Raw genomic sequence first — 25,877 nt, forward strand, 5'->3', positions numbered from 1 at the left:
GTGCCTTGGGATGCCTTGGAACATGGTACGGGCATAGTGGAGTTTTGCCAGCTTCTTCGTGTCTCTTGTAACATAACTCTAGAATCTGAAGTCCAGATGTATAGAAGAAAAGGAATTGGGAATTACTTGGTATTGGGAGAGGCTAAAAATAGAAAGCTAGTGCAATCTGAGAAGCAGAGATACAGTCACAGACCACAGCTAAGACAAAGAAATGGAATCAGTGGAGGGCTGGACAGAGAGGAGCATAAAAATACAGGGATGGGTAGTTTAAGAGCCATTATGGAGCAGTTATTTTATTATTTTAGTTTATGAAAATTAAAATAGAACATAATTCCTGCCCTGTGCCAGGAACAATAAATCATTCATGTCCATCTCCGCTTCCGGCCTTGTACTTTCCATGTGTGTGTATGGTGCGGTGGAGCCTTCCTTTTATTAGCTCTGTTCCCCATCTCCATTAACCATTGTCAGCTACCCCTCCTAATCCCCTGCTGGGAAGACAGGTAGATGAGTGACTCCCACTAGATCCACTGGATGTTTTCTGGGCAAATTGGTCAGCATTTCACTTGTGTGCATACATCACACCAGTCCCTTCAAAGAACCATAGCCAGGACTCCTTACCAATACACTTGCTATTTGTAAGGGGGGGAATACATTGTTTTGACCTTCCTCTTTATTCTAATTTTTGAAAAGGAGAGAGATGAGAATTTCCATTTCTTCTCTATTTGTACTTTTATTCCTATATAAAGTTGTCCAAAATAATTTAGTGGCTATGGCATATGTTGGCCCTGCTTTTTTTAAATGTGTCCAAGGGTGAAAGAAAAGGCTTTTAAAATCAGAGATGTGTGATGCCATCTTGTTGCTTTACCTGTTGTGTCTTCCATACCTTAGAAGTAGATACTATGATCCCCATTTTACAGAAATTATCCTGAGCCATACCACTGTTTGTATCAATGAACTTTAACCTAACTGCTAATTCCAGGGTTTGTTGTTTCTTTACAGAATGTCACTCTCAAGTAAGTACTATCCAAGCTAACATGGAGATGCTTAGGTAGGAAGAATGTAAATAGACTTAAAGCATTTGTATTAAATAATCTTGTAATGGTTGTTGTTTCGTTTATGAGTTATGATGACTGTGTTTAACCTTTGTGATTTGGCATGGTTGTATCCAATAGGTACAAGATAACAGATATTATTGGGAAAGAAGAAGGACTTGGAGCAGAGAACCTTCGGGGGTCTGGAATGATTGCTGGAGAATCCTCATTGGCTTATGATGAGATCATCACCATCAGCCTGGTAAATACTCCTACAATGCTTCCCTTCAATGCTGGGTATTGAACCTAGGGCCTCACATAAGCTAGACAAGTGCTCTCTACCATTGATCTGTATCCCCCATTCCCTACAAGGTATGAAATATATTGAAAAGCTGAGTGTATGACTAGGTTTATTACTGCCCTTCCTCACTGCTGTTCAGTCCTAAATGACATTATTTCCTGAAAATGATACATCTACAAATTTATCATAATCATACACAATAAACAGCAACATGGGATGATATAAATTACTGAATTTCCCAAACAAAACTAGGCTTATTTCAGCATTTAGTTTCATTCTTATTTCTCTAAATATTCTACCAGATTTTTAACAGCTTGAATTTCTTAGTACTTTACTTATTTGTGCATGTTATGAGGGTGACAGGCATCTGTGAAATGGGCAAATAAAGGAACCATGATTTCTGGAGCATCTAATACTTAAATTATTCGATGAATTTTGTCTCCTATTTGACGTGGAAATTGGATGGGGGGGTTTTATATTGTTATTAGACTTCATAAAAAGCAATTTTTTTTGTTCGCGTGAATTTTTTACATTTAGTCTGTGCCTTTGTTTTTACAAGCTTGAGAGAGGACACAAATAAGTTACATGCATAATTTATTTTTTTTAAGGTTACATGCCGGGCCATTGGTATTGGAGCTTACCTTGTCCGGCTGGGACAAAGAACCATCCAGGTTGAGAATTCTCACTTAATTCTGACAGGAGCTGGTGCCCTCAACAAAGTAAGTTGCCAGGGTTTGGGACAAGTGTATGAGATTGTTTAATGATTAAAAAGTGTGACTTTTTAATTCAAGATCCCAACTAGAGGGCAGCCTTCAGCCCATGCCTTCCTCAGTGCGTCTTCTCCTCTAGTGTTTACCCATTTATTGACTTGCTTACCCACTCATTTATTCATTCATTCATTCATTCATTCATTTCATTCAATTAAATATTTTGAGTACCTACTTGTAGATCAGGCATGATTTTAAGTCTTGTGTGTATTATATGTGTGTGTAATATATATAATTATACATATATTAACACATGTATGTATTATATGTGTGTGATATGTAGTGTATATATAATATATATTATATGTATATTAGGGAACAAACTATATAACCTCCGCTCCAAAGATGTCATGTTCTAGTTTTTCTCTAGAAAGACTGAGAATTGAGTGCACCTGTTTTGTCCCAGCCTTTGGTATGTGAAGAGATCTGGTCTCAAATAGGGAGCTGTCATGTCCCAAGTGTACTGGCTTCTGGTATTTTACTCTACACTATGGATCTAACACTGGTCGAGGTGTTGAGGGTGTGCAATTTTAATGTTTTGAGAAATTTCTAAATATACCTCTGAAAAAGAATGCTTTTATAGTGGAAGTACTCAAATAATGAGTGGTAACATGATTTGGGGTGCAGAGATGGATTGCTGGGGAAATGAATGACTCGGCCATGTACCTTATCTTTCAGAGAATGGTGATGCATCTAAGCTTACAGGGCTCTTCAAAAGGGAAACAAAGATGGTGAGGTTACCGCTTATAAGAGTGAAACTACCTCAAAGTGTAGGTTTTCATAGATTTCCCTTATGTGACTTGGTGACTGCTCTTGTAGAGTTATACACAAGCCAAGTTGTACTGGAAACTGTGTTTAGGACACTTGTTTTTACAGTATGGATTAAATGCTGGTCAGAGTGTTGAGGATGTGCAATTTTGCTGTTTTGAGAAATCTCTAAATATACCTCTGAAAAAGAACACTTGTATAGCAGAAGTGCTTTTTAATTTATTTTTAAGATTTGGCTTTTAAATGAAAGAATAGGGACTAGCTGGCCAATCCTATCATTCCCACTCTAAAAAAAAGTTGGTAATTTCATTGTCTAATTAGCTTGAGGGGATATCAGAAATCACAGGAATTGTTTGATGTGGGAGCTTGTTCTGCCTTCCTCTGAACTGTGTCCTTTGCATTTGCTTTTCTTTCTAAGGAAAGGCAAAACAGTACCAGTCTGGAAATGAAAGTAAAGAACTGCCACTACTGAAGATTATTACACTTAGAAAAATTGCTAAGAGTCTTAATTTTTTTTTAAGTTTCTCTTTGGATATTATCTAAGGATGAGATTTTGATGAACATTGAAGAGAGTTTTAGACACCATTTTCTATGAGGATAGAATTTTAAAATGATGCATACCCCTGTATTTCTGTGATGTTTTCATATGTGGACAGAGTGTATTTCTGAAGTGTATATGCTTACATTAGTGTACTCCCCCCCACCCCCGCCAGTATGTTACAGAGAGACTGTTGAACAGCAAAGGTTTTCTGTTTGAGGGGGTTGCGCACATCTTGTTAGTTAGTTCCATTTGTGCCAAGAAGAAAACACTAGAGGTTTCTTTCTTTAAACTCTGTTCTGATCATATTCAGTATTCACCTCTTCTCTAGCCTGTAGAGCTGCTTGTTAGAGAAAAGCCTGGTTACTGAGGGGAGATTCTGTTGTAGCTTAACAATGCTCGTTCCCAAAAGAAGGTAATCCAGGAAAGGTACAAAGCTACACAGAGAAACCCTGTCTCGAAACCCCCCCCCCAAAAAAAAAAAAGGTGATCATTTTAGTTGAAGGAAGTGTTCTTTGTAGAGGTTACCTAATCCCACTCCACCTGGTACACTATCTTCATGTCTGTACCTCTTAAGTACAAAGTTGTGTTGCTGGAAAACACCCAATTTCATGCAAACTCATTAAGAATGTCCTTTTGGTCCCCTGGCTTATCAGGAATGAAAAGGGAAGGCATCAGAGAGCTCCCTCGCTCGCTCAGATTGCTGCCTCTGACTCACTCCTGAATACTGTCTTCTAATATCCTTACTCTTTCTAGTCTCTGCTCACTATTCTCTCTGCACATTTCTTTCGATCTCACTTACTCCAGGGTTGTGCTAGTCACTCGGTGTATGTCTTTCATGTGAGTTGATCTCTCTTTGTTTCTATGTCTTGATTGTAGATTCCTCTTTTTTTCTGAATGTGCTTCTCTCTGAGTGTCCATGTGTGAGAAGAAAGTCTTTGTCTGTTTTGAAGTACTGTGCGGCTTCATTTTAAGCCTTGACCATTTGCTCACTGTATTTATGTACCTGTATATAGAGTGGAAATCTAGGCAGTATATGCAGGCTTACATACAGTATTAGACTGTAAACATCTGATACTCACCTTTTGGAGTCTTTATCCTTTATGTTAAACATTGGGGTGAAGAATAAGAAAGGGGTGTGCAGAGGTTATAGGGGAAAAAAGATTTTGTGTGTGCAAGTGCTGATCCCGTTGACCCCTTTGAAAATTGAAATAATGATAATGTGAGTCTCCTGACTGCATCAAAGTATCAGCACATCAAAAGCCAGGAGGCATGAAATGCAAATGATAAAGTGAAAGCAGATGGATTGTGCATGATCGCCTGATGCCCAATGAATTTTAAAAGGTGCTGGTTTGCAAGGGGTGGGGGTGGAGGTGGGGGTAGGGGGACTGAAATAAACACGTTATCCCTGCAATTTTTTTTTGTTCTTGACGCTCACTCCTGACAATATTTTTTCACACTTGAGCAAACACCCACTCCATCTCTCTCTCCCTTTCTGCCTTTCTCTCTCTCTCTTTCCTTTCCACCCTCCCCCCATCCCACCTCTTACACGTCTCAGGTCATGTCGCTGCAGCTCCGGTGGAAATAATAAGATATAAACCACGAGGTTGTTATTTGCATAGAAATAGCATGGAGCCCCAGGCAGCAAGAGAGAAGGACACAGGGATCATTTGTCTAAAATTTTAATGAAAACTTTTGCTGAGACAGAGATTTAAAAAAAAAAAAAAAAAAAAAAAAAAAAAAAAACTTTCTTTCTCCTGGATTTTCCCCCAACCCTTCCCACCCCCTCTAGCCCCATCACTAATTTAACTTAACATGGGAGATTGGGAGAGGAAGGGTTGGCATGCCATGTATCCTGCTCATATAGTGCAGCAACATGCAAACTGTTTGTTCCTTGAAAAGATAAGCTGTGGCACACACATTTTCCAACTTATTACGTTGGTGTGTGCATTGGGCTTTTATGGCTACATTCCATCTCTGCACACGTGGTGTTGGTGACCTGGTTTTGGTGTACACTTTCCTACCTTTCACTTCCAAAGAGTCTTACTTAAGAGATTATTTCTTCTTTTCCTCCTCCTCCTTCTCCTCCTCCTCCTCTTCTTCTTCTTCTTCCCTCTTCTTACATAGTAACCTGCTTAATAAAGAAAAGTATTGCCGCTGTATTATTTCTTCTTCCATTTTTGTCCAGTTTTCTGTCCATTTTATTCTTTAGCACTGTTTTCTGCCACTGTATATTTTGTTTCAAAGTGAGAAGATACTTTCCACATTTGTATTTTTATCCTTTTCTCTTCATGATCAGAGTATTTATGTTCCTTCCACACCTGCCTTGTTTTGTTACCTGCACTTAATTGTAAAGTATTCAGAATATTGCCAAGTCAAGGAGAGAGATGGTTTCTGGATTTGACTGTTGTGATACAGATTTGACACTTAAACTGAAGGCAGTGAGCTGGTGATTGGAAGTAGCCCGAATGACATTTGAAACTCAAAATCAAGAACTGCTTTCCAGTTCCTTGTTGTTGGGTGTGACTGACTGCCTGGTGTGAAGGGATTCATGCTGGTGTGACTAAGGCAGCAGTTGTGTACTTGAAGTGTTGGCAGCATAGACCCTTGGGGAGCTGAGATGATTTGCAGTTATAAACTCTTAATTAAGTTTGCTCTTACAGAGGACCCAGGTTCGATTCCTAGCACCCACATGGCAGCTCTCAACTATCTGTGTCTCTGGTTCCAGGGGATCTGACACCCTCACAAACACCCTCACACAGACATACATACAGGCAAAACACCAATGCTCATAAAATAAAAATAAATAAATTATTTAAAAAAAAAAAAACTCAAGTTAGGGTACCTTTTGGACATTTGCAGTAACAAATATTTCCCTTCCCTGAGCACCTTTCAGTTTCTGTTTCACATGGTTAGCATAGTGCCCAGTGGCAGCCAGACTAGAGGAACCTCTGTTTTAAGGGAACACTAATAGAGGCCAGAGCCTGCTATCTCTCAGCCCCAGACTTGATGAAAGCCCGATCGTTGGACAGCAATTGGAATTTGTGGTTTATGGGTATGCTCTGGACAGCAGTTGCCTGTGGAGGTAAGGCCTCTACTAATGGCTCTGATGTGTGGGGGATAGATTACTCTGAAGGTTATATATGACGCCCTTGTGGTAAACATTTTTTTTAAGCTTCTACTTTTTTAGGGGAAAAGAAATCCCATAATCTCTTTCCCTTTAGTAAAGTTAGGCCCCTCTTTCCACTGACTCTACCAAGAAAAAAAGTAATTGTATAGTACACGTGGCTGAGAGCTTTAAGTCCTGTAGGGGCTACTTCTGCTAATCTTACTATTCTTTAAGATTCATTTTTATTTTTTAATTATGTGTATGTGTGTGGTGGGAATGCTCATGTAAGTGCAGGTGCTTGTGGAGACCAGAGGCATTGGGTTCCTCTATAGCTGGAGTCATAGGTAGGTAGTGCTTGGTGTGGACACTGGGAATTGAACGCAGGTCCTCTGGAAGAGCAGTATGTGTTCTTATCCATTGAGCCATCTCTTTAGTCCGAATCTTGCTTTTGAGACTTAGTCAAAAAAAGTAGCACTATGCAATGTGTGCACTATGAAATGTGTGTTGTCACATCTGACTCTTGAACAGTACTAGGGCTATATGAAGGAGACTTGTTTATGGGACCAGGGTCTTGTACTGTACAGTTTTCATGCTCACCCATGATGCTGTCACATACAATGTGAGAGAGCTAGGGAGATTCAAGTAGGGAAGGAAATATTCCTTAGCTATCACTGTAGGGTAGACAGCATTGTCACTTTGACAAAAAGAGGTTACATTGACTAACAACATAAGACTCTAGAGCCAGGCTCCTCAGGTTTAATTTCTGGCTCTACCACATACAAATTATCACCTTGAGCAATTTCTTAACACCCCCATCCCCCAGTATGTGTTTCAGTTTTATTAATTTGTAAAATAGGAGGCCATTATAATACTATGTACCAAGGCTTTTGTGGGGATTAGATGAGCTAATACAGGAAAACTCCTGGTGCTGTTGTAGTCCTCTCTAAAATGCATACCAGGTCTGTACTTACCACTGTTCATTATCCAGACCCTGGAAAAGAAATATAAACACAGTATTCTTTAAACTTTCTGGCTCTCTGAGGGCAACAATTCTTTTTCTTTTTTTTTTTTAAGTTAGATGGCTTTCCTCACTGTAGTAGTACATTCACATATTGACATTCCCAGTAGATGTTATCTAAAGACCATTAACACACTTTGGAACACCATTAATAGGAGAGGCACCATGTTCGGTCATGATAGGGTAGTATATGTGTCAGTCATCTGTCTCCAAAAGTCCCCAAGGACTTGTTGATACAATAGCCCTAATCACTCAAAGCATCAGTCCATCAATTAGCATTTTTAGAAGTCCCTCACTACTTATTTTTGCAATAGAAAGTCCTTATATTCTCATAGCTCCAAATGGAATCTCTCTCCTTTGTGAAGAGGCTGTTTAGCATCTTGTCTAAGGAAGCATTTGCATTGGCACTATGAGTGAGTTCTCAGAGAATACTGTAGTGGCCAGATCTCCTTCATTCTCAAGCTCATCTTCTACACACTGACAAAATGTTGGTAAATCTGGTCCCATTTTAGAAAGCTGTTTCCGTTTTCCTTTGATGCCCCTCGGATTTGTGGAAAACCATACTAAATATTCCTGACTCTGTCAGCAAGCCTTAGTGATCTATAAACAGCCTAGCCCTGAGTACTGGCTTGGAGATATTACACAGTAGAATTGTCATTCAGATTTCTATTAACAAAAGTTGCCTCTAACTGTCTAAGAGCACCACGTGTGTCCATAATGGCCTCAATACTAAGGACTTGGGAAAACAGACAAGTTCAAGTGCAGAGCTTCTACATAAGGGAAAAGCCTTCGTCTCTGCTTTGGGGCATTGAATACAGATACAGGAATGATCACACTGACAAACATAGAAGAAATGTGCTAAAAGTTTTTGGAGTTCTGAAATGTTCTCATTTGTTTTCTGTTTCTGTGGGAAACACCATGCTACTTGGGGTGAAAAGGGTTTATTGACTTATGCATCCTAATCACAGTCCATCATTGAGGAAAGTCAGGCAGGAACTCCAGCTGAAGCAGAGGCAGAACCATGGAAGGAAAGCTACTGACTGGCTTGTTCTCCATGGGTTGTTCAGTCTGCTCTCTTATACAATGTAGTACCACCTGTCCAGGGGTGGCACTGCCCACAGTTGGCTGGGCCCTCCCACATCAATCATTAAATCCCTGGGCTAGAGAGATGGCTCAGCGGTTAAGAGCACTAGCAGTCGCTCTTCTGGAGGACCCAGGTTCAATTTCTAGCCCCCACGTGGCAGCTCCTAACTGTAACTCCAGTTCTAGGGGATCTGACACCCTAACACAGACATACATACAGGCAAAACACCAATGCACATAAAATAAAAATAAATAAATAATTTTAAAAAAACAGAAAAAAGAAAAAAAGAAAATTTCCCCCAACACACACACACATATATTCCCATAGGCCAATTTGATGGAGGCAGTTCTTCAATTGAGGTTATCTCTTCCCAGGAGAATCTAGTTGTGTCAAGTTGACAAAAACTAACCAACACACAGAACCTTTAACAAAAACAAACAAAAAAGGTTTTTGCTCAGTCCTCATCTTGCAAACAGCTTTGGACTAGTCCTCTGTGTAAAATGAGAAGCATAAACTGGCAGTGGTGGCGCACACCTTTAATCCCAGTATTTGGGAGGCAAAGGCAGGTGGATCTCTGAGTTCCAGGACAGTCAGGGCTACAAACAAACAAAAAGAAGGGGGTAGGGGAAGCATATAATATATTGTTTACCTTAAAATGGAAATCAAAAAAAAGTTCCCCCGGAGCTGAGGACCAAACCCAGGGCCTTGAGCTGCAGCGCTCTACCACTGAGCTAAATCCCCAACCCCTTAAATGCCTTTTAATTCATAATATTCTGATGCTATTAAGATGTGTGTTGGTCTGAAAGTAGGGAACTATGTTAGGTTAAAACAGAAAGAATGGGTTATGAGGGTGGGATTTTAAAAAGATATTATATATTATGGCATATAATTGTGAAATTACATAATTCAAATTATCTTGAAAGGCATAGTGGTTTGTGTCTTTAATCCCAGCAGAGGCAGCTGGATCTCCTTGAGTTTGAGGCCATCTTGGTCTACATAGTGAGTTCCAGGACAGCCAGAGCTACATGGTGAAACCAGAGAGAGAGAGAGAGAGAGAGAGAGAACATTTAAAAGTTAATTGAGCTGCAGAGACTTAGGGATCTCCTGTGGTGTCATGCAGAAGTTTTGGGGCCCAGTTATCTTCTGCTTTGTCATCGGCTGCCTTGTCAAAGGTCATCATTTAGGCTAGAGGATAGGCCTTCAGGTGTAATAGCTAAAATCTTTGAGTTCAAGGTTTAGTAGAATCAGTAAAGGCATCGTAGTGTGAGGCACACAAACAAAAGTTAACCTGCTAGAATCTATTATCCCACTACAGTCTCTAGATCACCTTATATATGCGGACCTTGGTGTATCTCTACCCTATCTCCAGAATAACCATTTCACCCTCCAAGATTCTGGGGTATCTTTTGCCTCTACTTCTCCACACAGTATGTGGTTCACAAGGATCTCTTCACTTCCTGCTGCTAGTAAAACATTTCCTCTGAATTCAAGCTGAGTGCCCACTTAGGTTTGTGAACATGGTCCTCTTAGGCAAGACCTTGTCCTCAGCTCCTTCATTTTCTAGTCACCCATTCATTACACTATTGTTTGATATGTTTTCTTTTTCTCTTTCTATACATGTTCATAGCTCCTTTTCAGATTGTTCTTCACTTGAAGCTCACTACCCTGTCAGCCCTCTCCTCTCTTCAACCTTTCTTCTCCCCCAACCCCAGCCTGGAAATCAAGTAAATTAGCTCCTCACCATTGCCTCCCAGTTAAAAATCCTGTACTCCTCCAATAGTGTCTCCTCTTGGATTTGCAGTCCTCAGCCATCTCCAATAACCATCAGGCTGTCAGCTTTGCAGCTCCCTGCTACCTCCCACCTCCCCCATCATTCACCAGAGGAAAAAGAGAGCTGAAGCCAGAGCTTGAAATATATCATGCAATAGTGTATCATGAATTTGTTGTGAATCACAGCGGTGAAGCAGGTTTATTTATTTCTGAGACCTTAAATCAATACAAAGTAGGTCTCTTAGTTCTGAAGCTGGGATGGAGTGTGAAAAAATGAGCCCATTGTACTCTTAAAACTTTGGGGAAAGGAGATGACAGCTATATAATTCCATTTACCAGGCACTAGGGGCTTTAATGTGAAGGTGACAGGGAGCTCTTTGTGCATTTAGAGCACCATATCTTCTAAATAAAAGATCTGTACACCTGATAGTGGAACACAGCTCCAAGTTTAATAATCTCCAAGCATTAGACCAAGCCAATATGTTCCCAAGTCAGAGGGGCCCCCCAACACCCATAAATTAAAAGTGCAAGAACTGCACATGTTGGTAGATTAGAAATGCAAGGATTTCAGTCTTTTCTGAGGAAGACAGACCTGAGCCCTTGCTGTGCACAGACTGCTGTGTGACTATGATAAAGACTTGAGACTCGAGACTGTTTAGAAATCTGACTCCTAGCTGTTCATCATTCTAGGAGATGTCCCCTGTGCATGAATCCAAATCTATGTCCCCTCTCCTTCAGAGTGGCCATCACCACACAGTCTAATCAGCTAATGTACACAGACAGGAGTGTTGAATCATGAGAGAAGCTTGAAGAGCTTTTTAGATTGAACTCCAGATTACCATGCCTGGGCTTCACATTCTTACGATTGAGTCTTGACCAATTCCTAATTTTAATAATGTCTCAGTGCCTAGGATTTAAGTCCCTTAAAATAGCATGCATATCTGAAAACGTGAGAGACCAGTGTTATTAAGGAAAAGAATTCACTCCAGTTTAATCAATAGCATAAAAATGCAAATATGATGAGTTAGACCATCTTAACAGATAATCAACTTTTGAATATCTTCATTTTCTGCCTGACTCATTGATAAGATATCTTTTCTCAATCAATAAAGCAGGTTTATATAACTTAGTAAAGCATCCCTGATAACATATGACTAGAGTTACTAATTTAATACTAGCCCAAGTAGAGATCTTTTTTTTTAAAGAGGTCTAGAGGGATGACTCAGCTGGTAAGAGCACTTGCTTACCACAAGTCTAAGGAACTGATTTCCATCCCCAGATCCCACATGATGAAAGGAAAGTACCAACTCCCACATATTGTCCTCTGACTTATATGTACACCACAGTGCAGAAGCCCATGTGCACTCATACATACACACAAAATAAATAAATAAATAAATAAATAAATAAAAATAAATGTTAAGGGTTATGGTAGGAACCAATAACAACTCACAAACAACATCACCTAGCATCTGCACCAAGGAGAGCAAAAAGGAATGAATCACTTGTTTGCCTTTTACACTACATATTACAGCACTAATAAAAAAGACTTCTGTTTCTAGTAGCTCAACTTGTTTCAATATGTCAGTGTTGAGTTTCTACAGTATCCTTGGAATTGTGACATGCATTCATTGCATTTCTGTTTTCTGTAACGTTGCTCTTATTCTGTGGAGATATCATGATTCCTGATTTCATAGTACTTAAAATAAACTTCTCATTTGCAGAAATATCCAATCTTTTGACATTGCAACATAATATCATCTGTAAACATGTGGGACTCATTCATGCCTGTCTCAGGATATGTGTAGCCTGTGGGCTCCATGCTTGCTAGTAAGGCATTTAAGAAAAGTAAAAATGCTACCCACCAGATATAAACAAGAAAATGCAAAAGAAAACTGTAGAGGAAGAGTCAATGTTACTGTCCAAGAAGCCAGGCTCTATTGAGTACCAAACTGGTATCTGGCTGCTATGGGCACTGACATTTGGTCATTCCACCATTTGCCTCAAGTCCCCATATATTTAGAAAAGTCAGGAAGTGACTAAGAACAAATTTTTAAAAAAATCTATTCATGTAGCCAGACATGATGGCTCATGCCCTTAAACCCAGCACTGGCAGAGGCAGGTGGATCTCTATGAGTTCGAGGCTAGTCTGGTCTACAGAGCTAGTTCCAGGACAGCCATAACTACATAGAGACACCCTGTCTCAAATTAAACAAAACAAAAATCTATGGAAAACATATATTTGATAAAAGACATAATTCAGAATTCATAAAGAATTTTCAGAACTCAATAAGAAAACAGCCCAATAAACACATGGGCAAGAAATTTGAGTAGACTCTCCCTGAAAGAAGTTGTTTGAGGATGGAAAATAAGTACATGCAATTATGTTTGTCACCACTCATTCGGGAAATTAAACCAAGTTTCACAGCATTGCATTTTTTTTCCATAAATGATATCAGCATTCTTTGGTTTATGGTGATAGGAATCAAACCCTAAGCCTGGTAAGTGTTCTACCACTGAACTACATCCCTCCAAAAAAAAAAAAAAAAAAAACCAAATATACAGATTCCAGATGCTGATGAGGATTGGGATAGCTAGAACTGTGCACTATTGAAAGAAATGCAAAATGGTATTGCTACTTTGAAATTGTTTTGGGGTTTTGTTTCTTTTATTAACTTAGCTACACACTTACTGTCCAATCCAGAAATTACCTGTCTCCAAATGTTTATAGCAGCTTTCTTCATAATCTCCTCAAACTGACAACAACCTAGATGTCTACCAACTGACAAATGAATGAATGAGTTGTGGCCCCCAGCTGTGAAAAGGAGCTACCTACACTGGACTGTACGAATGAATATGATGCATTCATTATGATAACAAAAGAAGTTAGGTTCTGAATGCTGCACACTCTCAATCTATTTAGGTGCCACCTTACAAATGGCAAAGCAGGCAGAGCAGAAATGAAGTCAGTGCTTATTAGGAGTGGGCAGAGGGCACTGGGGAGCAGGATGATAGAAGTGATCCCATGTTATTGTGGTACTGGTTGTGACTATATATTTGTGTTTGTTAATGTCATAGAATTCTATACCATAAATGGACATTTTTGTTACATGTGATTATACCTTGATTAGCCAGACTTTTCCCTACCCCCTTGGTTTTCTTTTGAGACAGGGTCTAATGTATTGAAACTGGCCATGAACTCCTGATTCTCCTGCTTCCAGTTCCTAAGTGCTTTGATCACAGGCATGAGTCACCTCACCTGGCTCTAAACCAGACTTTATTTAAAATACTAGATATTTTCATATTTGGAATTGATTTATTGTCAGTATTCTCATGTCTCTAGCTAAATGGGTACTTAGTTGATGGACTCCTGGAATGAGTGATTTCTTTTGGCAGTCAACTTTCTATCTAGAAGCCTATGCCTTTCCTTTCACATTTGACAGGCAAACTATCTATGGATCTTCTCTATCCCTTTTCATTATAAGTAAATCTCTGTCCCTTACCCACTCCACCTTCAAATTCTTATTGTCCCACTGGTGAATTTGTGCATGTGTTCTCAATAAACAGAGGTCTTGCAGTACTTTTTCTGGTCTGTATCTCAGTGTCCTTGTGTCTAAATACTTCCCCGTCAGAGAATTGATAGCACACACCTGCCCTAGGGAGGCCAGGACAAGATGGTCACTTTGAGGCCAACCTGAGCTACATAACAAGACATTTGTTTTAAAATACATTTAAAACAAAATCAAAGTCTTTCCTGCCTCTGGTAGCAAGTCTCTTTGCCCAAGTTAACTCTTCAGCAAACTCACATCAGAATTTGTTTCTTATTGAGAGAGTTTTGAGTCTTACAAGGGAATTATCTTGCCTCAAACTATGGCTCAAATCAGCCCCCCTACCCACCAGTATGTATATTGAGCTTCCTCTCTGCCCCCAAGCCTAACCCACCAGCTGCCAGTTAGCTCTCCAGTTTGCCAGTGCTAGCAGTGACACAAAGGTGTAGAAAGAGAAGAACCCTTTAGCTATGTATTTTGTAACATCCAAATATTTTTGGTCACAGAGGTATCGTCCCTGGCTCCCAAAAAATTTAATTCCATTCACCTGTGGATATATTTCTGGAGAAACGTTTACACAGTAATGTGCAGCACCACTTAGAATTGTTAATTGGATAGCCGGGCGGTGGTGGCGCACGCCTTTAATCCCAGCACTCGGGAGGCAGAGCCAGGCGGATCTCTGTGAGTTCGAGGCCAGCCTGGGCTACCAAGTGAGTTCCAGGAAAGGCGCAAAGCTACACAGAGAAACCCTGTCTCGAAAAAACAAAACAAAAAACAAAAAAAAAGAATTGTTAATTGGAGATTGAATTACTTGTCAGCTTTTAAAAATGTAGTTGTCTCAGGTCAAGGAGGATGCTTGCAGCACTGAGTAGCTGTGCTGTTACCATTTTTTTTCTTCCTCTTTTTTTCTCTCCTCTGCCCCTTTCCTCTCTTTCATCCCTCTTTTGTCCCTGTTTTACCACTTTTTCTGACTCCCATCTACTTTTGCTCATGTCTTTCTGCCCTCCCCAGTCCTTTATCAATAGAATCCCAGAGTGACTTTAATACCTAGAATCATGCATGACATCCAGTGATGATGATTGCTCAATAAATTTACCTTCTGGAGAATGGAAATACCATGAGAGGATTGCATCAAGGACTCCGCTTGTGTAGCCTGATTCTCAGGTTTGGAGGAATTTTGTACTCCCTGCTTTCTAAAATAGTAAATGCCCTGACTCCAAGAATTGTTAGAAAGGGAAGAAACATGCAGATTTCCTTTTTTTAATTTCATGATTTATATGCGCCATCATTATTTTCCATATTATCACATGATTGCAGATATTTACATATAACTCTAAAGATCCCCAAAATAATATGTGTATCAGAATAAAAGCAATATTTTAAAAATTGAGACAAGTTGCATCTGTGAAACTTGGAAATCTCAATACCTCCGCTGACAAATATCCTGACAAGTAAATACTGTACTCATTCAGTATTACATAGTGATTTCATTTGCACAAACCCTCACAGCGCTCTGCCACTTCAGTCAAACGTCTGGAGCACTGGGGAAAGGCAGAATGTGTTTATCTTGATCTCCAAAAAGGGATTTAAGGGTGAGAGCAGGCGGTATATTAGACTGTTTTCATTGCCTGTCAGCTGTGGTAAACCTGAGCTGTCTACAGTGTCTCTGGATAAGCAACAGCAGCAGCAACAGTGGCCTTAGAATGTATGACTGCATTCATTTATAGCTCTTAGGCACCTCAGCATTTCCACAGGCTCCATAGCACCTTTGGTGAAACCTTTAACAATTGCATCTCTACTGATCACTGGCTTTCATGAGATACTTTAATTCTTAGGTCTGCCAGCTACAATAAGTGGAGCGTTCAATGAAGCTTAAGTATATAGCAAGACTGGATGAAGATTCTCTTTGCTCTCAGATTTAGCCCTTTAGTTCTGTGGCCTGGGCACCCCTAAGCAAAGGACCCTGGAATCATATTTTTCTTGTTATCTCATAGTGCTGCTTTGGCCACTTTTAGAGCTAGAGGGCAAAGGTGGCCTCAGAAGTGCCCTTTTGAGTGACTCTTATGTTTAAATGGTGTTAGATGTTTGTTAGGCAAATAAATGAGAAGTTTGTATCATGTAGTAGAAAATGTGAGGGGAATGATTCAGGAACCAAAAACATTGCAAGGAATTTGACTCATTCAGAAATGCCTCTGTCAAAGTTGAAATGGGTGACAAATGAAGCCCACCTACTTGATGAAAATATGATGAGAAGGAGGACTGTTGACCCACAGCTTTCTCTCAAGGGTTGGTAGGCAGATATATTGAGAAAAACAGGATTCTTTGTGGGTGCTTTTTATCTTTGAGTTGCCAGCTAGGACTTGTGTGGCTATCTCTGCATAATCATTTCAGAGTTGGTCAGAATAAAATCTGTCCTAGCCCAGATTTGGCTTCCTTGGTTGGCACTTTCATTGTGAAGTATTCTAAAATTATTAAAACCACTTGAGTCAGCAATGACTCCTACAAATCAGTAGCTATTGTGAGAGCCCTCATCTCACTGATGCATACTCCAAACCTCCAGGCAGCTGAAGATAACCAAGGGTCTGTTTTCTCTTGATTGCTGAGTAACTGTGGTTGTTGCTATTTGTTTGTGTTAAGGAAGGGCTTCATTTCTGTGTTTCCATCTCTACTCCACCCCCATTTCCCAAGCTGACGTTGGTCAGAAAGGGCTCTTTGGATGCTCTGCTAATGTATCCTGTGATTCCTCTTTCATTAATAAATTCAGTGAGTTTTCTCAGGTGATAAGCATTTGTTAGAACAGATAGGATGTTCTTAGTTGTAGTGAGCCCTAGGGTTTCTTTGGAACTCAGAGGAAAAGAAATGTAGAAATGCTGCTGCTTTCCCAAACATGTCCAAAGCATCAGAACCTGTGTGAGAAGAAGTGCTAAGTGACTGACTCTTGCTCCTTCTTTGAAAATGTAGAGTTGGGGTTCAAAGAAGTGTGCACTGGGTTCAAAATAACAGGGGAAAGAGAATGGGAAAGTACCTAAACCTCTGTGGAAGTTGCCTGGTTCTGGATACCCCTTTCAAATCTTTGAAAAGAAGCATTTAAGATGGTACACTTAACTGTTAAATACCTAAGCTGTTCTTGGTTGTCTTAGGTCTCTTTGTCTGAGCTTGATCCTTCATTGGTTCATTGCTGGTTTTGTAACTGCTCGATGTTCTCGTGGTTAAACATCATCAAGTATTAGAAGTGGGACCAAAAATAATGTTTCTGAACAGAAAACACCTCTTTCCTATGCAACAGGGAGTATCTGGCTCCTGACATAAATTGTGGATATCAGATATTCAGGGTCAGCACAGTGACTCCTTTTTATTTCATTTCTCCTTTCCAATTTTATTTTAATAATTAAAAATACTGCTGATCACACTGAATGACTTCTAGCAGAGAAGCAGTCTGTCCCAGAAGGACCAGTTGTGGGCCATCAGGTTTATGACAGCCATAAAACCAGAGTCAGATCAGAGCGTGGCCTCCCTGAATGACGGACCTTCTGCCTCTGCCAGAGTCCCCCATCAACTGACTGCTTTAGAAATTTGTATTGGTTTGGTTTTTTGTTCTATTTTGTTTCCTGGTGCATGTGCAAGAGTGTGTGTGGACGCACGCTTAAAGATATAAATGAAACAGGTATGTAATGCCCTCTGCCTGTTAGAAAGACTAAAGCCATAAAAATAACAAACGGCATGTATTTGCTAGAATGTCAAAGTTATGAGTTTATTTTGTAATGATGTGCTCCTGCCTTCATGAGGTAAACTGGCCGTGGCAGAGGTGTTATTAGTAATATGGACTCAGTGGAGCAGAAAGCCGAGTGACCGAGAGATCAGTGTATCAGTCAGAGAGAGGGCAAATGGAAAGAGACAGCAGGAGAATGAGAAAAGAGCCTCAGCGCCGGGCTGAGATTAAAGCAGACTGAGAAGAGGATGGCAGCCCACTGGTCAGATATGGTCTCCCCTGTTCACCGGCTCCTTCAAAGGAGCTGCCAGCATGTTGCTTGGCTTAGGGCTGCCTGGAAAGGCTTGTTCTCTGTGCTTCCTTATCAAGGAAAGCAGTAATCGGAGAGCAATTTTGCTCTCCATATTCTTTTCAGAAAACTCGCTATGCCTTTCCTAGCTGAAGTTAAATGGAACCAAGGCCAGCGGGATTACAGTGAGGTTATTACTTTGGTCACCAACTTGCTCAGTCTTTGGAAGGTCTTGATGTAGGGGGCTGACCCAATATGCAGGGGAACCTTTCCAAGCCTTAATAAGAAAGGGCCGAATGAAAATATATAGACAGAGCTTGTTGGCCTTTAATTTGTTTAGGTTCTCCCAAGAGGCTGAAAATGAATAAAAGTTAGTAAGAAAAAAAATTGTATGTTGTTGTTCAGAAGAGAGGAGAGGGAACAGAAAAGAGAACATGCAGTGAGCACTCCACAACTGTTTAGCGCTCTCCAGGGCTACCCTAGATGACTAGCAATTACTACACACTCAGCAGTTTGCAATAGTCAGTGATCAGGCTGCCTGACTCCCATCTGCTGGGTCAGAAAACCTCCCTCCCTGGAAGAAATTATTAACCAATCTTCAGGAAGAAACGAAACCCTACAATTTCCAAGTCCAAGAATATTTTTTCTTTCTTTTTTCTTCTTTAAAGGAAACTTTGTGGTTTCCATTTTCAAGTGCCCCCAACCTGACAAGGTAGTCCTCCAGAGACACTGGGGTGAGGCCTGAATCCTTTCCAGTCCTCAGCAGGAAACGGACTTGGGAAATGAATCACAGCCTCACACCCAGCACACAAAGAGACTGGAGTCTACGGGGTTTTGTGTGTGTCATGAGATGCTTCAGGATTTTGCCTGGTTTAGGAATGGGAGAGGGAGATGATGTTCCAGCTTTAAAAATCAAAGCAAGGAAAAAGCTAATCCTTTAGAAAAATAAGGCACCCAACCCCATAGTATGTCTTCAATATAGACTCATCACTAATGTGTGAGTGAGTAAGTGAGTGTGTGTGTGTATAAAACTCTGTGTGTATCTGAAAATGTAGCTGCTGCCCCAGAGTCCCAGTCTACCAACCACAATTTCAGCTCAGAGCTAAAGTCCTTTGCACATGTCTGTGGTTGCTTCTAGAAATTGGGGAGCTTGATGGTTTTAAAACTGCAATAGTCTATGTAACTGCTGAAGGTCTTTTTTTTTTGTTTTCTAAATTTTAAGAAAGTCCTGGCAGTTCCTCTGAACAAGGCACAGAAAATGGGATTCTCTTTGTCTAATGGAGGAAAGGGGGAAAAAATGTTAGTGAGAATTAGGAAATGATATACATTGTTATATCTGTAGAGACAAATGTCTTTTTACTTGCTCATTTGTCTAGGTCCTTGGCCGGGAAGTATACACCTCCAACAATCAGCTTGGGGGCATCCAGATCATGCACAACAACGGGGTTACCCATTGCACTGTTTGTGACGACTTTGAGGGAGTTTTCACAGTATTACACTGGCTGTCATATATGCCTAAGGTGAGCCCTTCCTACCCACCATCTCTGCCACAGTTTATTGTGTTTGAGGTATACTGTTTGAAGAATTTTTCATGAAGTATTTCTCTGCAACCTATAGATTTCTTTTTCTTGAGGCTGTCTTTTACCTTCTACCTGCAGAATACCTTTGGGTCTCACTAAGCCCCACTGTTTTCTAGCCACAGATGCTTTCATGGCATATATGCTCACATCCCCAGATATTAAGAAATCTCCATGAGTTTCCTCCCTGTAGTAACCATTTGTCCTCCAGGAGCTTGCTCCTCAAAGAGCAAGAGCACAATGGATCAGGTCAAAATGCACCACCATATGTCAGACTCCTAAATGAGAGTTGGGAACTGTGTGTGTTCCTTATGTTCCTTGACACATACCTGGAATGCTTCTTCTGCTTGATGGTTGGGACCAAAGGGTGTAGTTCTGTAGTGGGCCTTGCTGCTTTTGTCTGTAGCTATCGCTGCTGAGCTGGGGTATGAGACTGACATCACTGATGGGTGTGCTCTTTCTCTCCCAATCTTTCTTTAGAGCGTACAAAGCTCAGTTCCTCTCCTGAATTCCAAGGATCCTATAGATAGAATCATCGAATTTGTTCCCACAAAGGCCCCATATGATCCTCGGTGGATGCTTGCCGGCCGGCCTCACCCAAGTACGTATGTTTAAAGACCCAGTGGTATTTTAGCTGTCAAGCTCTATCTAGTCACTGTCCAACTCTAGCACAAAAGCATATTATTAATAAATTAGAGCTAAATACCTAGAAATAAGGAAGATGTAAGAAGAAGCTCTATGAAGAAAATGTAAAACACCAAAATCTTTGTGAACAAACAGGAAAAAAGTGAGCTTTATTACTCATTTAGTCATAACTGGTGTAGCCACTAAGTCATTCCTTCTGTTACTAAGGAACTTAGTAGATTAAAAGGCTTTAAACAATTTGATATGAGCTATAAAATCATGGTCTTACAGGATTAGAGTCCTTTTTGTTAGGGTGGGGGTGGGGATTCTGGGGCATCAAACCCAGAGCCTCATTTATGGTAGATAAGCACTTTATCACTGAGCTACATCCATGGCCAAGTATCAGACTCTGGCCAACTAGGGTCTATAAAAAGAGCATTGAGCCACCTATAGGTGTATATGCCTACAGTCTCAGCACTGGGGAGGCTGAGGCGTGAGGATCACCAGCAGTATAAAGCCAGCTTGGGCTACATAGTGATTCAAATAGCCTGAAATGCATAGCTAAACCATGTTTCCAAAACAAAAGGTGGGAGAAGACAGATTAATAGAGTTTGAGAAAATGTCTCTAAACCTTAAATGTGGAATTCAGCTACACTCTTTCATAGCAGACTACTGTTGAATACCACCCTCACGGTTTTCTTTTGATACTGGTAACAGTATTGATAGTAAAATGCTTTTAAGAAGTCCTGAGTTCTATCCCTAGAACCTTGTTTTCAAAAGCTGGGCATGGTAGCATGTGCTTGTAGTCTCAGCACGGGGATGGGGGGGATGTGGGGGAGGGGAGGATGTCCTGGGGCTTGCTGGCCATCCAGCATAGTGTACTATAGTTCCAGGCCAGTAGATGGCACCTGAGTGATGATGACACCTAAGGTGTCCTCTTTCCTCACATGCCACATACACTATATATATATATATATATACACACACACACACTCACACACTGCAGAAAAAATGAATAGCACTGTGCATCTAAATTTTATTTGCTAATCTACTTGGAAGTTGCAGAAAAACTCCTTTTGTAAAGTCCCAGGTGGCCTGTTTTACTTTGGTTTTTGTTGAGATTGGGTTTCAGGTCATAGCCCCAGTTAGCCTCTAACTTGCTATGTAGCCCAGGTTGGCTTTTAACTTTCAACTTCTTTTGCTTCAGTCATTTTAGGCATGAACTACTCACCACACCTGACCCTTACTTTCTCCAAATGGTGTTAGGAAATGTTTGTTCTCTGTCCCATGTTTATTGTTACTATTCATTAATAAAATACTATACATAAAAAAATGGGTTGCAGGGGCTGGAGAGATGGTTCAACAATTAAGATCACTGACTGCTTTTCTAGATGGGTTCAATTCTCAGAAACCACATGGTGGCCCCTAACCATCTATAACTCCAGCCAGTTCCAGGGGAATCAGCGTCCTCTTCTGGCCTCCCTGGGTACCAGATACACACCTGGCATACAGACACACATGTGATCAAAATACTATACATATTAAAATAAAAAATGAATTGTAGGGGTTGGAGAGATGATTCAGTGGTTAAGAGCACTGGCTGTTCTTCCAGAGGACCCTGGTTCAATCCCCAGCACCCACATGGTGGCTTACAAATGGCTGTAACTCCAAATCCAAGGGAATCAGACTCCCTGTTCTGACCTCCCTGGGTACCAGGCATGCACTGGTGCACAGATATACACTCAGGTAAAACACCCATACATATAAAATAAAGCAATTTTAAAAACTGTTTAAAAATTTGTTAAATTTAAGGGTTATTGTGATTCTACTGAAATATTCCTTATTCATAAAGAAGACTTCATAGAAACCGCTCAGGGTAGAGTCTGATGTAAAAGCTCTTCTATACACATATCTTATTTTTGCAAGATCCCACAGCTATTACTTTGATGCTGGAGCTTCATCTTGATTTCTAACTGTAGATATTCCAGAAAAATCAAGAGAATTCTGTTAGTGTTAATTTATAACCGTTAGTTTTAATTTATAGCCATACCTTTTTTTTCCTGTGTCTTTTCTTACCAACTTTAATAAAATTGATTTTTCTTACATAGGCAGAAAAATCACCATAGTCATCTTTTCTCCTTATTTTTATACATGATGATGTTAAGAACCATAAGTCTGACGTAGTGGTTAGCCTTTAAAACCCAGGACTTTTCTGGGAACTGAGTGGGTCTCCTCTAAATTCAGAACAAAGCTCATTGAGTGTTTTCTGGAGAAACAGGGATGCATCCCAGTGGCATCCAAGTCTACATCTGAGCTAGAGTGGCCTTCTTTGTGGGACCATCAAGTCCAGCTAGCATAGCCAATGGCCCCTTCCTCCCTAGTCAGCATGTAAGGCAGGACGATTTTGTTGTGGGGTGCTGGAGACTGAACCCAGGGCCTTATGCATACCAGGCAAGAATCCTCCCCTTTAGCTATACTTCTAGCCAGCTCCCCAGGGTTTTGAAACAAGGAAACATTCTGATTTTGAAATTAATTCTATAGTTCCAAATCATTATTATCAAAGTAACTATCATAAAATGATCCAGGCATATAAAGTTAAAATTTCAGTATCTTGATGAAACTAGAACCAGTTTGGTTTAGAACCTTCATCAGAATTTGGGCCCTTTGCAAACCACAGTGGTATATGCATTTAATTCAGCACTTAAGAGGGTAAGGCAGGAGGATTGCAAGTTCAAATCTAGCCTGGGTAAGATTGTCTCAAAAAGCAAAACACCTTTGTTTCATAGGGTGAACAGAAGTACATGTGTAGGTGGGCATTACCCAGGTTATTATTAATAAGACCTACAGAATAAAATGAAATTTGTGATAAACTAAGTTTTCTAGTGTTTTGGATAATATTTTTTCATTGACTCTCTAGTAATTCATCCTGCTGTCTAGGTGCAGCTAACACTGGCTCCCAAATCGAGTGACTTCAGATTTTAATTTAGTGGAAGCGTTAAAGAAAGCAGATGATTCCCTATGATAAGTTAAAGCAGATATCTTCTAGGTGAAAAGTTAAAGTCATTTATTAGAGGAGATAGTGCCGCGATATTCTTCAAACTGACGCCCAACACGAGACCAGAATCTAAACGATCAGCTTTGGGCTCACGATAGAGAGATAATTTTGAAATGGATGATCACATTTTACACTAGGGCCATAGAGGCAAGGAATGTAGAACACAGTAATTACAAGTTTAGTCTTGATAAAACACTCTCCGTCCTGTTTAAGTCAGCAGAGGTTAGCTTGCTCAGATCTCTACTTTTAATTGGTTTTGGACTTGAGGTTTAGGGGGTGGAGGGCCATGTTCAAATTAGAAGAATCACTGAGAAACTGTGAGCTGAGAGGGCAAACGAGGAAACAGTTGTTTGTACAAGCTTTTATGGGTACTTGGTCAAACATTCATGTCCATGAAACAAAAGTTTTGTCTTCTAAGGTGGTGGAAGTTACATGCCTTGCCAGTATATGAACTGGATGAGGAAGGGAGGTGGTATTATTGTGTGCATCTTTTTGTGTGTATACATGTCTTAACCATTATGTTTTTGTTCTGTCGAGGGCATGTAGTTATGGCCCTTCATATAGAAAGATTATACTTTGTCAGCCATAAGTAAAGTGAGTCTATTGTTGCATTTCTGGCAGAGAGACTGAATCTCTTACTTACCTCCAAGTTTGAGTCTTCATCTTATCATTAATACTTACATTTTCATCTTCTCATTAAAAGAAAATCAGTGGAATCAAACAAAATTGTCAGGCAAGTTTTAAAATAGAAATAAACATTTTAAAAACATCTTTAATGACTTGGCTGCCTCTTGACAAATGTTTGTGGTGTCTTGGAAAAAGCCAAGCTATTTATTTAAAGGCATGCAAACTCTCTGCTAGCTGAACCCCATCGTTTAACAATAAATGATGCTTTTGCTGATAAATGATTCTATGCAGACTAGCAAGTGAAATAGGAGATGATTTCTGAAGGCAGATGAACACTCAGTTGTTTAATGCTTCCATCTATTATAATACGGTTAGAAACCACAAACTCCTCAAAGTCAGTCCGCAAATCCCACCTTAAACTCATCAGCTCAATATGTTGTTAACAGGTGGACTGTCTTTATATGCTCTTCGTTTCCTTTCCACCCACCCCTTTTCCTTTTCCTTCACAGCCCAGAAAGGCCAGTGGTTGAGTGGATTTTTTGACTATGGATCTTTCTCAGAGATTATGCAGCCCTGGGCACAGACTGTGGTGGTTGGTAGAGCCAGGTAAGACCTCTTTTGTTTTGGAAACTCTTTTTCTTCCCAACTAAAAATAGGGAAGGAAGGGTCATAGCGTTCACCAGTGAAGCTTTGTCTGGGTTTTCTAAGACTATTAGATGGTAGCCATAGCCAAGGTAGCCTGCTGGTCTCTAACTGTTCAGTATGTCGTACTAATGTAATGCTTAATCTGAAGGTTGATTTTGATAATATTTCCTTTTTATACTTCCACAAGAGAAAACTTTGGGGACCACAAAGCTGTACTACAATAGCTATCACCAGTCGGGTCCCTCCCCACAAGACCACTTTTTCTCAGGAGCAGGCACCACATGGTTCTCTGTGTACCCCAAGAGGAGTCTCTTCCTGACATCATGACTACTGAAGTGACTTACAATACTGCGTTGTATTGGAATAGAATCAGATTTGAGTTGAGAAAAAAAAAAATTTTTTTAATCTGAAACAGGAGTGAGTAAAATAAGCTGGCATAGGTTGCTGGGATACCCATATTTTTCAAGTGGGAAATTGAAGTTTCTATTAAATTTTAATACCCACTCTAAGAAGTGCTTCACTCAACAGCAAGCTCTGTGCAAAATAATCTGTCGTGCTTGCTCTAACGAGCACCTGCCAAGGCTGATCTTAATCTAGGCCTGTGCTGCAGACTCGCTGCCTGAGAGATCTGCATCAGGGCTCACCTTCCTCCAGGGGGCAATCAGTTTTTCTTATCTTGGTGAAAAGAGGCACCTGCTCAAGATTCTCCAACATGCCACATTGGCTTGAGATTTAGATGCTAGCCTTGAAAATAATTCTAGGCTTTGTGGTTCTCTCAGTACATCAGGTCAGCATGCCTCATGCAGCCAGTGACAAGGAGCCATCAGATGGTGAATCCCACAGACAGGGCCTTCCACTGTGACACTGAATAGGAGTCATCTGAGACAGGAACTCAGAAACTAGCTGCTCATTTTCTTTCAAGTGTCAGGTCTTTTCCCTCACCCCTAGCTACAGCATCCCTGTGAGAATTATTTGTGTTGGTAAAATTCCTGCTGAGGAAGTGGAAGTGGGGCATACAGCTAGTTACAGAGTCTCATGTTATATCAGAATCGACATTTTTGAGGATTTGTTATTGTTTATTCTGTTTTACTTTTCCTGTGTATAAAATGCAGGACAGTCTTTAAGCTTTCCAAAGCCAAACTTTTGCTAAAGTCTTTAAGATCTTCCTGTGAGATATGAGAGAACAATATTTTACCCTTAGCATTAGAACAGGGATTACTCTGCAACCAAGACCAGTCAAGCTTGGCTTTGGTTAGCTCAGCTATTATTTATTCCAACACTCACTCTGATTTCTTCCTTTCTTTCCATCTGATGAGTTCTGGGCTTCTTACTCCAAACACATACACATGCTCAGAAGTATATAAAACAAATAGAGCTAGCTTCTTTCAAAGGCAGTGGCATTTCAAGAAATAAATAT

General features: G+C 40.3%; 1 protein-coding gene across 4 annotated transcripts in view; it reads left to right on the top strand.

The window, feature by feature from the left end:
- Acaca (acetyl-CoA carboxylase alpha) overlaps positions 1-25,877 on the top strand; it is a 266,901-nt gene that overhangs the window by 207,939 nt on the left and 33,085 nt on the right. For all 4 annotated transcript variants that reach the window (XM_028890514.2, XM_028890515.2, XM_037201549.1 and 1 more), the window contains 5 exons: positions 1,173-1,293; positions 1,941-2,051; positions 19,309-19,452; positions 19,990-20,110; positions 24,325-24,421. In XM_028890514.2, coding sequence (XP_028746347.1) covers positions 1,173-1,293; positions 1,941-2,051; positions 19,309-19,452; positions 19,990-20,110; positions 24,325-24,421 — 594 coding nt within the window. The remainder of the gene's footprint in view (positions 1-1,172; positions 1,294-1,940; positions 2,052-19,308; positions 19,453-19,989; positions 20,111-24,324; positions 24,422-25,877) is intronic.

This window comes from Peromyscus leucopus, chromosome 8b, assembly GCF_004664715.2.
Source record: "Peromyscus leucopus breed LL Stock chromosome 8b, UCI_PerLeu_2.1, whole genome shotgun sequence".
Classification (NCBI taxonomy): Eukaryota; Metazoa; Chordata; class Mammalia; order Rodentia; family Cricetidae; genus Peromyscus; species Peromyscus leucopus.